Below are 16,540 nucleotides of genomic sequence, written 5' to 3'. Positions count from 1 at the left end.
TTTGTATCAGTTTAGAGGAAGATAAAACCCGAGAATACGAAAATTATGATGCTTTATCTGTCTATAGAAAACGAGTTAAATCAAAACGAAAACTTGATATGGGTAACCCTACAAATGAATGAAAACTCTTACAAGGAGATTCACAAACTGAATATGCAAAAGCCATTTGATCATATATATGTATATACACACACACACACACACATATACGTATATATATATATATATATGGGAAAAAGAGTAAATGACACAAACCATCATCTTTTTTTTTTTTTATTTATAATTATTCTAAACACGAAATGGGGGGCCAAGCCAACAGGTTTGGTGTTTGGGAATGTGTCAAAAGCCAACATATTATCAATGATGAACATAAACCGACAACAATGCAAAAGAGTGAGAGCACCTCTCTGAGAGCTCTGTTACAAACTTGGAAGAAAGATAACAAATGTCCTTTTCCTTCTTCTCCAAAAACCTAGCGTTTGCTTTCGGACTTTTATTTCAACATTATCCCCTGCAAAATCCCAAATTCTGACCTCCTTAAAATCCAAAAAACGACGACCCTACATTGCCAACACAAGTGATGATGGTGTATTGTTCTAACTCTATATTAACCAGCATCTTAGTTGGAGACTAGTGGAGATATATCGGTTTTAAACAGAAATAAAGTTCCTTACCAGATTCGTTCTTTGATCTTTACTTGGTCATTCTGACAGGAGGATGAACTAAAACCTTGAAAACAGGATTAGATGGAAGCTGAGGCCTAGGAAGCAAACCTGAGTACAAGAGCTTAAGCAGCAGCCTGCAGCAACTCCCTTTCAGCACGCTCCCTGATCCTTCTCTCGAGCTCTGGCCTGAAATGCCGTATCAGACCCTGGACGGGCCATGCAGCCGCATCACCCAACGCACAGATTGTGTGTCCTTCTATCTGTTTGGTCACCTCATGGAGCATATCGATCTCTTCAAGCTTTGCATTTCCAACCTTCATTCTCTCCATGATCATCCAAAGCCAACCAGTGCCCTCTCTGCAAGGAGTGCACTGCCCACAGCTTTCATGCTTGTAAAAGTAAGAGAGCCTTGCAATGGCATCCACAACGTCGGTGGACTTATCCATCACAATGACAGCTGCTGTTCCTAAACCCGATTGGACAGCCTTGAGCGCATCGAAATCCATCAGCACATCCTCACATACGTTCTTAGGGATGAGAGGGACCGATGAACCCCCGGGAATGACAGCAAGTAGATTGTCCCATCCACCTCTAACACCTCCACAGTGCCTCTCAATCAGTTCCTTGAGAGGTATGCTCATCTCCTCTTCAACCGTGCAAGGTTTGTTCACATGGCCTGATATACAAAACAACTTCGTTCCAGAGTTATTCTTCCTACCAAAACTTGCAAACCACTCTGGTCCACGCCTTAAAATGGTGGGTGAAACAGCCACTGTTTCCACGTTGGTAACAGTGGTAGGACAACCGTATAAACCAGCGTTGGCAGGGAATGGTGGCTTCAACCTGGGTTTTCCTTGCTTCCCTTCAAGGCTTTCTATAAGTGCGGTCTCCTCACCACAAATGTATGCCCCAGCACCAAAGTGAATATAAACATCAAAGTCATAACCAGATCCACACGCATTCTTCCCTAAGAGACCAGATTCATATGCCTCTTTTCTGGCCTTCTCCAGATTTTTACGTTCATTCACGTATTCACCTCTAATGTAAATGTATGCAGCTCTAGCTCTCATGCCCACACCAGCAATCAAACACCCTTCCAATAATTTGTGTGGATCGTGCCGCATGATTTCCCTATCTTTACAAGTTCCAGGTTCGCTCTCATCAGCATTCACAACCAGATATGATGGGCGACCATCGGATACTTTGGGCATAAATGACCACTTAAGTCCAGAAGGGAAACCAGCACCACCACGCCCACGAAGACCGGACTTTTTCATTTCATTGACAATCCAATCAGAACCCTTGAGCACCAAATCTTTGGTTCTGTACCAATCACCTCTCTTCATAGCCCCTTTGAGAAAGGGGTCATGCAGACCATAGAGATTGGTAAAGATCCTGTCTTCGTCCTTGAGACCACCGAAATGAGTCTTTTCCGGAGGTGGAGGAGGTGGAGGCGGCTGCGGAGTGTTGGAAGTGGTTGCAGCTTGGGCACTGAATGACCTCACCACTGGACAGAATCTGTTACTTTGCTTCCAGGTTGACGCTGCTCTCTGCAAAGCAAGGATCCCCCTCACAGGTGCCTATTAGAAAAAGTCATTCAAAATAAAGGTTACACAACAAAACAACACACATTCCGGAAGTCTAACATAGACTGAGCTGAAGCTAACTGCAATTCAGTTCAGTAGAATGAAGAGAACCAATCACTAGAACAAGTGAACAGATAGATCTCTTGGGATTCTGCCATAACAACAATTAGTCTTCAATATGTAGAGGGAACGCACACATAACAGTTAAAATTACTCTAGAAAGGCCAAGAAAATCACAAAAAGAACTAACACATCCAACTCCATTAATATTCAGGCAGATAAAAGCCTCTAAACTGACTTTATGGAAAAAGGATAAAACCCACAAATTCAACACTCTCAAAGAACCCAGTCTGAATCCCCAGAAATATCAGAAAATGTCATGAAGACAATTGCAAACACCGGAAATTCCATAAGAATCGCAAGTTCCAAACAGGCAAAACTGAGGCGAAAAAAAATCTTCGTAGAAGAATAATCCCGGTCGCTCCAAAGGCACCGACCCATCACGGAGGGAAAAGCAGGATAGAATAAAAACATTACCGGATCAAACAAAAAATTCCAGTGAACTAGACGAGAGGTTTAGATCTGTGAGATAAAAGAAGTCGCATTTCGCAACCATTTTGCTAAAATTTATCTGCATAAGAAACAAATCAACTCCTAAAATTCGCAGCCCTAACGAGTGCGATGGATGCAGAACAACTCATCGGATCATTAACATAGAAATGGAGCTAAGATCATCAGGCAACAGGGAGGAATCAACATCCAGGAGAGAGAGAGAAGAGAGATTTACCATGGTGTTGAAATCGCCGATAACGTACTCAGAGAGAGAGAGAGAGAGAGAGAGAGAGAGAGAGAGAGAGAGATGTTTAATCTTTTGGCCAGGGAGAGGGCCACGAGTTCGTCGAATCGAAGAGAAGAAGAGAGGAGGAGCTCTATGAGGAAACGAAGTTATGATTCTCTGCACGTTGCACCACCTAAATCCGATGGAATAGACGGCGCAGATTAGACCACCTCGTCCCGATGTCTTTTTCCTTTTCATGGGCCTGATCTAGCTGGGCCCACAAATACGTTCCGCATTTAACCCGGCTCGGTAATATTTTAATGGGTTCAATTAAAGCATAAAAGTGGGGCCCAAATTGGCCCAATTTCCTGCGAGCCTTCATCGTTCGCTTTCTTAGACCTCGAAGCTTGAACCGTCGTCGGAGGTGGGATTCTGGGGTAGAGATTGAGAACAATGGGAAGCGCACCGGCACAGATTCCGACGAGCTTCGGACACGAGCTAAGGGCTTGTCTCCGTTGCCGTCTTGTCAAGACTTACGATCAGGTTTGTTTGCGATTTTTGGGATTTGCATATTCTGTATGTTTTTGTCTTCCAAACTCTGAACATGTTTGCTCCGTCGATGTCGATGGTGGTTTCCCTAACAGTTCAGAGAATCTGGGTGCGAGAATTGCCCTTTCTTCAAGATGGAAGACGACCATGAGCGTATTGTGGATTGCACCACACCTAACTTCAATGGGTACGGCCTTGTTCAAACTCCTCGTTAATCGAACTCTGCTATGTTTCGGAGACTCGTAAGCTTCTAGGGTTCATCGATTTTCACTGCTGTGTGGTTATTTGGTTTCTTCAAAATTCTTTCTTTAGAATGGCTACTCAGTGCTTCTGATTAAGCTATTGATACGTGTTTTCTGAGCTCCCTTTGGAAAATCGATTGTTTTTCTTTGATTTGGATGGACTACATTGAAATACCTAATGCTTGGTGCGGTAGGAGTGCTTGAGTTTTCCCTTTTAGTGTATTATAAGTTCTTCATGATTGAGTTTATCTCCTTTTTCGGGTACAGATATCTCTACTAACTAGGTATTGACACTAAGAATTTTTGCAGAATAATCTCGGTGATGGATCCAAGCAGAAGCTGGGCTGCAAGGTGGTTAAGAATCGGTACGTTGAGCTTTCTTTTAGCATATCCTTCAATCTGTGACTTCTCTTTTTCTGACTGTGTGGAATGTTGGCATTCTCCTTTCCATTATGTGTCTTCATAGTTGTATTTTGGCAGATGGTGATATGACTGTTTGTTCACTCACCCCTTCTATTTTTAAAATAAGGAAGATTGTGATGCTAGCAGCTGAGTTCTCAAACAGTGGAATTCAATAGCTTTGTTTTAGTTGTGCAGTGTTTATACCTCTGGTTTCTCTGTCAAAGCCAGGAGTATTCTGGATTTATGCCTCTTGATGTATATGCTATTCACAGCTTCTTTTTCCTTGGTTTAATATACTGAGGAATTTGAGTAGATGTGTCGCCATTGATGTTCCGTCTTGACTCTTGAATCCAATTGAAATCTGAGTTTGGTGTTATGTTCAGATGCTTTGAGACATTTAGGTTTCTTGTGGGTGCGAGTCAGAGATTGACTAACAATAGCTGGTCTTGTTTTCTTTTCAAAACTCTGGTCTAACTTCATGTTTGATGGAATCCTATCATATCTCCTGGCAACCATTATCCTTTCTTCTTTTAATTGGATGGGTTCTAGGAGAAGAGAGATTTCTGCTTTTGATTGCATTTAGAACGCAATTGCTAGCTCTCTTGGAAGCGGAAATAATATGACACTTGCAAATCTCCTTCCAGGGAAGTTTGTCCCAGGATGCTACACACTTGCCGTCTCAGAAGCACTCTCAGAGGATTTGCAGGTAACAGATATCTAGTGGACAGAACCATTTCCCCTTCTACCATTAGCACTGCTCTGCATTGGCCTTATGGAATGACCATTCATCATTCATGTAGTGAAAGTTCGACTCTTATGACAAATCGTTATAACAGATCCTTTGATATGTTCTCAAATAAGGAGATGGCTTCAGAAAAGCACATTCTAATTTCATGAGTTGCGTGTTGTTCTGAATCTGCAGGAGGGCATGTAGTTGATTGATCTCTCTAACTTAGTTCTCTCAATTCACTGCAGATCCTATGCCAAGAAGAGCGTGTGCAATATGTACCGCCAAAACGCATATGAAGAAGTATCCGGTTAACCCGAAATGGGTCAAACGTATGAAAAGAAATGGCAAGACGGTATTGCTCTCTTCTGTATCAGGATCATATATTTAGTGTTGTGTATATTAGACGCTTCAATCTGCAATGGAGCAATGTTGACATGACTGCAAGTTGTCAGCGTCAATCTTGAGTTTTAGAACCCATTAGATGTCTTCTATACACACATATAGGGGGCTGAAACAAGAAGTGAGTCACTACTGCTCTGCCCCTACTTAACAAATCTAATTAAAGCAGTAGAATTTTTTATTTATCATTCTTGCAGATATATTATTACCCTCATTGCTGGATTTAGGTGTTTTAAGATTAGAGTTCTGCTTGGGTAAGTCCAATCAGTTTTGAAACTTTTCCAACAACATTAGCATAAACTGTTGTTGAGGTTTAGGAGCTGTTTAGCTGCCTGATTCCTCAAGGAACCTGTTCTTACAACTTCTGATTCCGGACATGTGTGTGCGTGTGTGTGAATATATATATGACCATGGAAGTTGTCACTGCAAAAACTGAGGTGGTGGTTTCATAAACAAGAAATGAATGCGAGTCTGGTACGTGAACATTGAAGGTGTTTCAGATAATGGAATCATAAATACTTTTCCGGTCACCGGCAAATCTGTGAGGAGCAGCATCTCCGTGGCAAGTGATCCCCATACTGGGAGTGGGAGCCGAGCTGCACAGCAATTCTCTGTAAAATCTCAAATCTTATCCTACTTCATCACGAACGAGAGAAGTTGGACGAAATAACCATTGTTAAAAAAAGATTTCTGTGAGAAGTTTACCGATGCTAAAGGGGAAACTTTTGCGGGTAAAATGAATCGGTCCTAATGTTATTTCTTCTCAGAGGTTCCAACATGTCAGCGGCCACTTACTCGATACAGAGACTAGCGAAACTCGTCGTGGTATCCATACTCATCATCGGTTTCATCCTCGTCGAAAATGGCACTGTAAAAGACATATGGATGCTCTATCATCTCTGCCAATGTCAGCCTCCCGTCTTTGTCTGAATCCGCCTGCGTTAGGAAACAACAGATCAATGTAACTCCAAAGCTGAGGAACACCGTTAATGAAAGTAATCCTTACAGGAGGTAACACCATTTCATATTGTAATAAAGTACCTGAGATATAATATAATCGGCTTGTTGTTTTGCGTAATAACGTTCGGTAGGATGGATTTTAGTAATGATAGGAAGCAATTCAGCATCCGACAAGTACCTGTAGAGAGCAAGGAGCTTAGTTAGATGGTGTTATCAGATACTAACTAAACCCACCATTCCGTACACTTACCCGTCGCCATCTTTGTCAAGCTGACCAAACAGTTGTTTTGCCGGACCTTCAGGCAAGTCGTGATGCGGATGTGAAGAATTGTGACTTTCCTCTTCGTAGTTCCTCACTGTGTCAAAGAGTCCATGGAAAAACTCTTTGAAGCTAATCTTTCCGTCTTTATCTGAATCCCTTTCTCTGGTAAAAGAAACAAGCCAATAGATAAAATAAATGCTTAGGAAAACCAGACAACCTTTGTTGTCAAAGCAGGCGCAAAAGACTACGAAAGGCTGTGTCTGGTTAAAGAAATACATATATGATCAATCAAATCCACTCGTCGCCTCCTCACATATGATATAACTTGATTCGGCAATAGCTTCAAATGAAATGGTCATTCTTTTGCCTTCATAGTTATGCCAGAATACGAACAAAAACAATTAAAGATAGCAGTAAAATACCTTACTTCCTCCTTGCACAACCACATCAGTAGCTTAGGGTTCTTGGTGTCAGCCGGATGGACCCCCACACAAAAATACCGTGAGAAAAAAAAAATACAGACTGCCCGAGCTAGACCAGAATTAGTTAGAAGATTTATAAATTCGCCTTCGGCAGGCAGAAAAGGTAAATGCTTACTCATTGAACTCTGTTATATTCAGCAGACCATCACCATCTGCATCGGATGCGTTGAAGTGTTCCTCTTTCCACCATCCCATGTCATAGCCAAAAGAATCATTATCTGATAAAACTATACCTGTGTCAGCTAGCAGTTCTAGGAAACAAAACTGAGATATATTTTATTATCCGTTCTAGACCGTTAAAAAGGAAATAAGGTTTCCAAGAGAAGGGAAGAACCCTCTTTCATCTCAGAAACTAGAGAAGCATAGAACATGTCCGAGAAGAGGAGATCATATGGACCATATGCAGAAGAGAAAGGTCATTTGTATGCTTCTTTGACATCATTGCCAATGCAAAGATATCACAGTCCATTTGTGAATTTGATTATGCAGAACAGAAACTAATCACGAAGAACAGGAATATAAAATCAGATTAAATGACAAAAACAAGAAGAAACACCTTCCTCTCAAAGCATTCTACTTCACTTATTACACAAAGAGACCAAGTCATATAGTAACTATAACAGCAAGTGCAACAGATGCCCAGATAAGCTTCTACATGATAGCTGCATTAATAGCACACATTGTGACAATAATCCTAAAAGAGAAAACACCAAATATGAATCACCTGCATTTCGGACCCACGAGGGTGGTTCGTATTCAGAGAACGAAACGAATCCATCCTTGTTTCTATCATGAACATCCATCTCTCTTTGAGTCCTGTGTATGATTTCTTTCTCAGAAGACTGCATGTTCCAGTCAGTCAATTCACTTTCGGTCACAAACCCATCCGTTGGAGCCACATCAATCTTCGGAAACAACATGATCAGCCTGCAAAGTACCAAGAAACTCTCTCCATAAAAGACGAGTCCAGAAAGTGTAAACACTAAGTTCTCCAGAAAAACTTGAACTTTACGCCGTATCGCTTACATTGGAATCGCAATGCTTCATCGTTAAAGATACTAATCAATACATCTACTTAGGAAGAAGCCGGATGCTGGATCTATTCGATCTCAAATGGATCAAAGCTATACACCAGAACCGAACAAAACATACTCCCTCACACAAGACCCAAATATTAACTTGGTATCATTTTTTACTCGGATGAAAAGTACCCGGAATCCATGTGTAATTACGAACACATTGCCTGGAAAGGTCAAGCCATTAATCAATCAAGGAAAAATAACGATCAGGGAACATGACCCAAGACAACAAGATCAAGTGCGCGCAAAGCCGTAAACGCGACCATACAGAGTAACGAGTGCCCAAATCAGTAGATGAAAGCAAGACACAACATAAACAGGGAGTAATTAGTTATCAGCATCAACCTGTCGGTGACATTGAACTTATCCTCATCATTCAAGTAATCCTCTGCATCCATGAAGTCCTCCCACTCGGGCTGCGACTCGTGACCAGGCGCCGAGTCACTGTGGCCTCCGCTTGCTTGCTGCGAATGAGACACAACCTCAGGGTGATGATCCTCGAAGTACTTCCGCTCCCACTCCTTGTCCTCGCGGCGACGCTCGATGTCGGCCACAAGCGGATCAAACGGGACCGGCTCGCGGCGGTTAGGCTTGAGGTTGAAAGACGACCGGAGTTTCAGGCGGCGATGGTTGTGGTGATGTTCGCCATGGCCGCCCTTCTTCTTCGGAGAATGTGAGACGAGGAAGAGGACGAGCACGGCAACGGTGATGTATATGGCCACGGAAGCTTTGCCCATCTGGGGAAAATCTCAGCTAAACCCTAATTTTTTTTGGGGGGGGGGGGGGAAGAGAGATGAAGGTGAAGAGTTAAGTTGAAGATGACGACGGATGCAGAGTGAAGAGATTGATCGTGAGTGTTATGTGAGTGACCTGGCAATGTATATAAAGATTGACTCTAGATCTTCTCATGGTCAAAAGTTTCATTAGCTATCAACATATATATATGTACATTTTAAAGGTACAAATATATAGACATATATGTACGTATATACCTACTATTAAGTGGTTTAACATTTATATAAACTAATTAATGAAATATTTCGATGGAAAGAATTAAATATTTATTCAGTTAAAAGAAGAAAAAAAAATACCAAGACACGCACGGAAGCGAAGAAACGAGAGAAGCGATGCCCTTTGCTTTTTTTTAAAAAAAATTAATGTTTTTTTTGTAAAATCGTGTTTGCGAATTTGGAAATTTTCTTCTGTTTAATTAATGTCGGGCTTAAATGGATTCTAGGATTTGGGCCGGGCTCAAACAACAGTACCACCGGGTTGGGGTGGTGCAACGTGCAGAGAATCATAACTTCGTTTCCTCATTGAGCTCCTTTCTTCTTCTCTTCGATTCCACGAATTCGTGGGCCGAAAGGTCATCTCTCTCTCTCTCTCTCTCTAGGTTCTCGGCGATTTCAACGCTACGGTGAGTGTGTCTCTTATGTGGATGTTGATTTCTCTCTGTTGCCTGATGATGGCTTTTCCTCGATAGGCAGGGTAATTTTCTGGTTATCGTAACTGGTTATGGAGTTGATTTTTGGTACATTTTGGGTGATTAGTTGAGTATTTCTGGTTGATTTCTAGTCATCAGGATTTGAAATTTACCACTGCCCTGTTTACGTTGATGTCGCTGTGTGAATCATGGATAGATTTCTGAGAGAAAAAAGGTTTGGTGAGGGTTTTAGTGTCAGCTCATGATCCTCATCTTTGGAACGTTAGGCATTGACGAACCTGAATATTATTCCGCTTTTACTAGTTTAGCTACGGTATTATCTCTGCTTGTTAGAGTCCACGCTTGATTATCCTGCTTAAGGATCTATGCTCACAGAGGTTATGCGTTTTTTAGGGTTCTTTGTAGATCGGTTCCCGTTTTTTGGCAAAAGAATAGGAATTTGTTGAGTGAGTTGGGTGTATGATCAATGGGTGGCTAAGAAGAAGGGTGTTATTATTATGATGATTGCAGCAGTAGGGGGGAAATCGTAGAGGGTTGGATTGGAAGAAGGATGCCCCACAGGACGCGGCCATTGGCAGGGCTCTTGATTTTCACCGGAATAAACATTGTGTTGGTGGAGACGATCACTCCAGTCTATGACTTTGTCTGCTTCCTTCCTTACTGGGAAAGAAGGGTATCCATGCTCCTACACTCACTCTCCTATGTTGTCTCTGCTTTCTATTTGCTTACCACCATTGTCTGCTTTCATTCCAATAATGATAAAGGACCAACCCAGTTCGAATCCCTATCTCGTGGGGGTGTTGGGGAAGGGAATATACTAGGTAACTTTACCCATGTTTTTTATGCAGAGAGGTTGATTCGAACCCGTGATCTCAAACCCCACGGCAAGCGAGCTTATCTCATTCCAATAATAATAAACTTGCCATAAATTTAGATAGATATGTCATTTGGTGAGTGATTCATGATGCATTAGGACTGCAAGTAACTATTGACAATGTTTGTGGAAGAAGACTTGCTGTTTTTTTTTTTTGCCACCAATCTCGTGAGACTGATTAGTATGATTGGTTTTTTGTTTTGGTAATGGTGTTTCATGGGATGGCTCAAGAGAGAACGAATCCGGCAGGAGCGTGAAGCTGTTGCATTATCAAAGGGCACAAACTAAACTAAAGTGGCATTATATCCTTTACTTTGTATCTCGGACCATACCCTTCAAACGGATTATTGTGGGGCTTGAAATGGATTGTAGGCCTTGGGCCTCGTCCTGTACCGTGCTCAAGCAAAAGCACAGTGGGTAATGGAACTGTCCACTCCGAACAAATATTTAATCACGGGCATATTAGAGCGCGTATAAAAAGGGGTGAAGGAATATTCCATACATGTGTGAATTTATACGGACTCATCATTCCGAAACTCCCGTATCATGTTTTATATTTTTTTTCAGCATCGACTTTCTTCATATGTTTTGAAAAGTTTAACAAGCTTTTATGAAGAATTTTGAGTGACAAAGTTTAATCAATCACACGTGGTCGACAAGATAAGCGCATCACCAGTGGCTGGAATGAAAAATCACATGAAGAGAGTCCATGTTGACGTATATTATATTATATTATATTTTTTTTATACATTGGAAAGTTCGGTTGCTACCCTTCGGACGCGCTGACCGAATAAATCCAAGTCTACACGCACGAGCCTGCAACACATGCATTAGAGGTAAATCAACAGTAATTGACAGACAATAGGTGAGTTGGCAAGGAGCATGATTAACATACCGAGAGATTGGAAGCCTTGCCGCTCACCTAGGGTTTTCCCCTATTATATTATATTATATTATTGCTATTCATTTCGGTTTATTAATGTTATAAGCATCAAAATAGACGACCATGTGACTCCATGAATAGCCTCTGTCACGTGATGGGCCGCTTGGTCCAAGGAAGCTTGCTCCCATGGTCGGTTTCAATGCATAACAAAGTCCATGCCATGCATCTTATCTTATCCCACTTTGTGTGTGTATGTATATATACAATAAGTTCAGTATCGTATTATAACAGTCAAATAATCTACTTGTGATATTTAGTCGTGATCTAAATTTAGTATATAGAAAATAAAATAATATTTATAGATTGATCATAATAATATTTTTAAGATTTGAGTGAGTATAATCGGTACTAATAGCTTAACAAAATTTAACTATTTTTCCATGTAGTAACAATGCTTAGTTAGCAGTGTAAACATGATACCATCATGGCTAAATATTTTTTTTAACAATTCTTTTTCCTGAAAATTTCCAATATAGTAATATGTTCATAACGTGACAGCCCTCTTTCGAACATGAAAGCCATAATTATTTCAATATATGTGTATATACACACAGGAAATATCCAATTATATTAAGAAAAAGAAAATTTCAATAGGCTTGATATATTTTCACATTTGACGGCCGACACGCACATATATATATATATATGTGTATGTATACATACGTACTTTACATTTAAAAAAAAATAAAATTAAAAGAGGTTCATCACCGTTGGATTCAAGCTGGTCATCGGTATCCGGGCAATCCCTTCACGTGCCCATACCCTCTGTTTACTCCCACGCTCTCTCTACGCGTATATATATACACTCACACTCGCCGCGTAAGTATATGCGCAGGTTTTGGTGTGATTGGATCTTACGAATTATCCACGCAATCTGCTTTTCTTCGCTTTCTCAGACCCCCCATGAACGACGCTTGAAGGAAGTTTGATTCCGTCGGAATCGTGTTCGTATATATACGTATATAAGTACATAGATACATATATTTACACCTCCATATACATATTCATAGTACCATACCCACGTATTGATTTGGAGGCGGGGAGAGGAGAGATGGAGAAGTACGAGGTTATGAAGGATTTGGGAGCTGGGAATTTCGGTGTCGCTCGGCTTATGAGGCACAAGGAGACGAAGGAGCTCGTTGCTATGAAATACATCGAAAGAGGCCGCAAGGTCAGTTTTTTTTCCCTCTTGTTTCTAATGATCTGGGCTCTTATTTTCCGTGATTCTGTTTGATTCCTGAGAAAATTCTTTGTTTCGTCATCTGGGTTCCTCTTAAATCGATGAGTAGCGTTTTCTTTTGTACTCTAGCTCAATGCTATGAACTTTGATGACGGATAGCGAAAAGGGTAAATTCGTAGAAGAGAAGAGAAGATAGTGTTCGGTGGAATTGAAGTGCTCAAAGGCTAAAGATGTTGAGGAACAATGATGATAAATAGATAGAAATGCTTTGGTTCTAAATGGAAATTCGATTCTTGAGGTCTGATGGTTGGTCTATGGACCACTGAATGCAGATAGACGAGAACGTGGCAAGAGAGATTATCAATCACAGATCACTAAGGCACCCGAATATCATCCGGTTCAAGGAGGCGAGTCTTTTCGGCTCTTACATCAACAAACACCATGTCTTTCTCCTTACAAGTTTCTGTAGATTTCTGTTGGAAGTAAACCTTGTTTGGGTGCCCTTGCAGGTGGTGCTGACTCCCACTCATCTGGCAATTGTGATGGAATACGCTGCTGGAGGGGAACTCTTTGATCGAATCTGTAATGCTGGTAGATTCAGTGAAGCTGAGGTGACTTCTTCTGTTTTTGCCCGACATCGGTCTTCTCGTCCTTTGATTTCTCCTTGTTAGTGTTGAAGTTTTAGTTTCTGTTGTCTACTTGTTCCAGGCTAGATACTTCTTTCAGCAGCTGATTTGCGGTGTTGACTACTGTCACTCCATGGTATTATATATATATATATAGTACACCGAATTATACAGTCAATCATCCATGGAGCTGAAAGCTATGTGCTTCATCTTTACAATATCTGTGCACACGTAAACGTCTCTCTTTTTTGTTCCTGTTACTTCGCAGCAAATATGCCATAGAGATCTGAAGCTTGAGAACACACTGCTTGATGGAAGCCCTGCTCCCCTTTTGAAAATCTGTGATTTTGGCTACTCTAAGGTCTGTGTGCTTTGTTGAGAAACACTCAGTTGTCTCCATTCTGTTTTTTGTTATTGGGTCATTTGGATTTATTTATTCGTAATCTGTTCATTTCTTGTTCTAAATCCGTATTTTTACTCCATTGTTTCAGTCTCCCCTTACTCGTTTGTTTTACTTTTCCTATTCGTGTAGTCATCTCTGCTGCATTCTATACCCAAATCAACGGTGGGCACTCCAGCATACATAGCACCCGAAGTTCTTTCTCGGAAGGAGTACGATGGCAAGGTATATTACTGATGTATCATGTCTCTTCAGCCTTTTCCTTTATCGTATTATACATATACATGTAGTTAACGTGTGATCCGGTTATAAAAACTAAGCTAAGGTCTTCATGGACAAAAGCAAAAGATAGAAATTAGTGTATATTAGCTTACACATCCTCTGAGTGCTTTAGTTATCCAATCTTTATTTCGGCTCTCATATTAGTTTTCCCATGCCGCTGATGCGAGATGCCTTTCTCTATCGATCCAAGGACTTCAGATATCATTTGTTCCTTTTTTTCCATGGAGAGGAACATGTTATGGTTTGTGTTGACAAACATTTCTGACCACCAAACGTTTGAACCAGTTGAAGTCGATAAGTTTGTGATTGCAATCATATTAGCTGCAAAAGTTTCTGACTTTCTCGTAGCAGGGATTGTTAAATTAAGGGCTTTTCTATTTGGGAAGTTTGCTCAACTGTGGGATCTATTACTCTAAGATGGTGATGAATGTGCAATGAGCTTTAGCTTTTGGGGTGGTTGCTGTATGTTGATTTGCTTCTGAAGAATGTTCGTGCTTGAAGATCCATTTCTGTCAATAGGGTGTTAGCTTTTACGTACTTTTGGAGAATTCTTTGCACTCATTTCTCTGCATGTTGTAGTTGGCGGATGTGTGGTCGTGTGGAGTGACGCTTTATGTGATGCTGGTGGGAGCGTACCCGTTTGAGGATCCCGATGATCCACGTAACTTCAGGAAAACAATCCAGCGAATAATGGCTGTGCAGTACAAGATTCCGGACTATGTCCACATCTCTCAGGACTGCAAACACCTTCTCTCCCGCATATTCGTCACTAACCCACTCAAGGTATTATTACACTGAAACCATATCCTATTGCCGAACTGAAATCTTTCTGAAGGAAAAGGAAAAGAAGGGGTTATGTTTCTGATTTTGCCCTTTTTCCCGGAATGTGAATATTGAGCAGAGAATCACGCTTAAAGAGATAAAGAACCACCCTTGGTACTTGAAGAACTTGCCGAAGGAGCTGACAGAATCTGCTCAAGCTAATTACTACAAGAGGGACAATCCTAGTTACTCTCTTCAAAGCATAGAGGATATAATGAAGATCGTAGGAGAAGCGAGGAATCCGGCTCCATCTTCTACTCCTGTAAAGGGCTTTGGCTCTGGAGCTGAGGAGGAAGAAGAAGAAGATGGTGATGCGGAAGAAGAGGAAGAGGGAGAGGAGGAAGAAGAAGATGAATACGAAAAGCATGTCAAGGAGGCACAGTCTTGCCAGGAACCTCACAAAGCTTAATTAAAAACAAAATCATATCTTTCTTTTGTAATCTATTTAATACAATAAATACCCTGCGGTTACTGTAATTTTGTTTTGAGTTTGGTATGTGAATTTTAAGGTGTCTCTGCATCTTCTTCCATGTCCGAAAGACAATCTTGAATCTCCTGTTAAAAAAATTTCTTGTATACTTTTTGAACTTTTGTTTCTCCAGCATGTAAGAGTTTTATGTTGTGTGTCAATCGGGCAGGCCCGAGGGCTCGGGTTCGGATTCGGGTTGATCTAATTTTTTTCGGACCTAAATAACTAAACCAAAAAACCGGTCTTATAGATTCCGGATTTGGGTTCGGGTCGAGTTGGTCCACTAAATTTGTTTTTTGATTTTTTTGATTTTTTAAATTTAGACTCTGGAACCGATCCGAATCTTTTTTTAAACCCGTTTGGAAAGTTCAAAAAATTTTGGACCAAAATATTTAGGTTCGAAATCCGTTATTTTTCGAATTGGATCGGATCGGATTTCGGGTCATTGTCACAAAATTGACACCCTAATTTTTATGATCCATGTGATTTTTTTTTTTTGTTGTCGGGTAACGAGGTAACGGGCAAGTTGCAGAGACAACAAAAGATGTTAGAAAAAAAAAACGCTTATACTTTATCCCATAGTTTCTTACCTTCGCGTGGACCGGTCAAAGAAACTAACCTTATAACACTCCCTTATTGGCAGGGGCGGATCCATGTATAGACCAATGGGGTCCCATGCCCCCTCTAAAATTTTTAATTTGTTTATAATTTTTTAAAATTTTTGATAAATAATATAAGGTGCCCCCATTAACATTTTACCTGTGCCCCCTCTTTCCACTCTTTTGTTTTTTTATTTCTCTTTTTTTTAAATTAAGTTACGTATTGTCTCTTTTTTTATTTTTTATTTTTTATTTTCCAACTGTTTTTTAATCTTTCTCTCTTAATTCTCAAAATTATTATGTATAGATCTAATATTAAAAAACAATCAAATTAAAAATATTTAAGTTTTATTAAAGGAAAATAATATGTTAGTATATCAAATCTATTTCTAATTGATTGTAATCTTGTATAATTGATTCTCTCTTAATTGTATCTCCTTAGTGACCTTAGATATAGCAACCTCTTCATGTATATATTTTGTATTACACAATTGAATAAATGTGAGATCATATTATTTCTTTCATTTATGACTTTTAAGTAATTTTATTTTTTATTTATTCATCAATTTTTATATTTTGATGATACTCACAAATTTATTGTTATATATATCTATATATATATATATATATATTTTATTTGACTTGATAAAAAAATTATAGATAAATTGATTAAGCTAAAAAAATATTAGAGGATCTTATCAATAACATGATAATGACTTTTAAAAAATGATAATAGAAAATAAATTAAAACGATTTGATCTCGACTG

The 16,540-nt window shown here is 40.1% G+C and overlaps 4 protein-coding genes and 1 long non-coding RNA gene across 6 annotated transcripts; 3 read left to right on the top strand and 2 right to left on the bottom strand.

The window, feature by feature from the left end:
• Positions 1-245: 245 nt before the first annotated feature.
• Positions 246-3,210, bottom strand: LOC104819362 (NADH dehydrogenase [ubiquinone] flavoprotein 1, mitochondrial). The gene is made up of 4 exons (XM_019203195.1): positions 3,112-3,210; positions 3,039-3,081; positions 774-2,245; positions 246-511 (listed from the first exon to the last, which is right to left on the bottom strand). Exons 2-3 carry the CDS (start codon positions 3,039-3,041, stop codon positions 788-790), a joined length of 1,461 nt encoding a protein of 486 aa, XP_019058740.1. The 5' UTR covers positions 3,042-3,081; positions 3,112-3,210; the 3' UTR covers positions 246-511; positions 774-787.
• Positions 3,211-3,419: 209 nt separating this feature from the next.
• LOC104819361 (transcription elongation factor SPT4 homolog 1) lies at positions 3,420-5,536 on the top strand. Its single transcript, XM_010549392.1, has 5 exons — positions 3,420-3,572; positions 3,674-3,765; positions 4,130-4,185; positions 4,867-4,928; positions 5,198-5,536. The coding sequence occupies exons 1-5, from the start codon at positions 3,483-3,485 to the stop codon at positions 5,246-5,248; spliced, it is 351 nt and encodes a 116-aa protein (XP_010547694.1). The 5' UTR covers positions 3,420-3,482; the 3' UTR covers positions 5,249-5,536.
• A 218-nt stretch (positions 5,537-5,754) lies between these two features.
• Positions 5,755-8,938, bottom strand: LOC104819359 (reticulocalbin-2-like). The gene is made up of 8 exons (XM_010549391.2): positions 8,480-8,938; positions 7,780-7,982; positions 7,169-7,273; positions 6,996-7,059; positions 6,562-6,735; positions 6,393-6,489; positions 6,057-6,287; positions 5,755-5,947 (listed from the first exon to the last, which is right to left on the bottom strand). Exons 1-7 carry the CDS (start codon positions 8,869-8,871, stop codon positions 6,159-6,161), a joined length of 1,164 nt encoding a protein of 387 aa, XP_010547693.1. The 5' UTR covers positions 8,872-8,938; the 3' UTR covers positions 5,755-5,947; positions 6,057-6,158.
• A 503-nt stretch (positions 8,939-9,441) lies between these two features.
• Positions 9,442-11,021, top strand: LOC104819358. Of its 2 annotated transcripts, none has more exons than XR_772788.1 (3): positions 9,442-9,551; positions 10,089-10,251; positions 10,684-11,021. It is a non-coding gene; the product is annotated as an uncharacterized LOC104819358 (long non-coding RNA). The 2 variants fall into 2 exon arrangements; XR_772789.1 differs by having other exon boundaries at positions 9,449-9,551; positions 10,092-10,251.
• A 1,117-nt stretch (positions 11,022-12,138) lies between these two features.
• LOC104819357 (serine/threonine-protein kinase SRK2G) lies at positions 12,139-15,301 on the top strand. Its single transcript, XM_010549390.2, has 8 exons — positions 12,139-12,566; positions 12,908-12,982; positions 13,085-13,186; positions 13,284-13,337; positions 13,470-13,562; positions 13,734-13,826; positions 14,463-14,666; positions 14,785-15,301. Exons 1-8 carry the CDS (start codon positions 12,447-12,449, stop codon positions 15,112-15,114), a joined length of 1,071 nt encoding a protein of 356 aa, XP_010547692.1. The 5' UTR covers positions 12,139-12,446; the 3' UTR covers positions 15,115-15,301.
• Positions 15,302-16,540: the final 1,239 nt, after the last annotated feature.

The sequence above is a fragment of the Tarenaya hassleriana genome, unplaced genomic scaffold, assembly GCF_000463585.1.
Source record: "Tarenaya hassleriana unplaced genomic scaffold, ASM46358v1 Cleome3, whole genome shotgun sequence".
In the NCBI taxonomy this organism is placed as follows: domain Eukaryota; kingdom Viridiplantae; phylum Streptophyta; class Magnoliopsida; order Brassicales; family Cleomaceae; genus Tarenaya; species Tarenaya hassleriana.
Note: the sequence above shows the minus strand (reverse complement) of the source record. Positions and strands in the feature narration are given on the sequence as shown.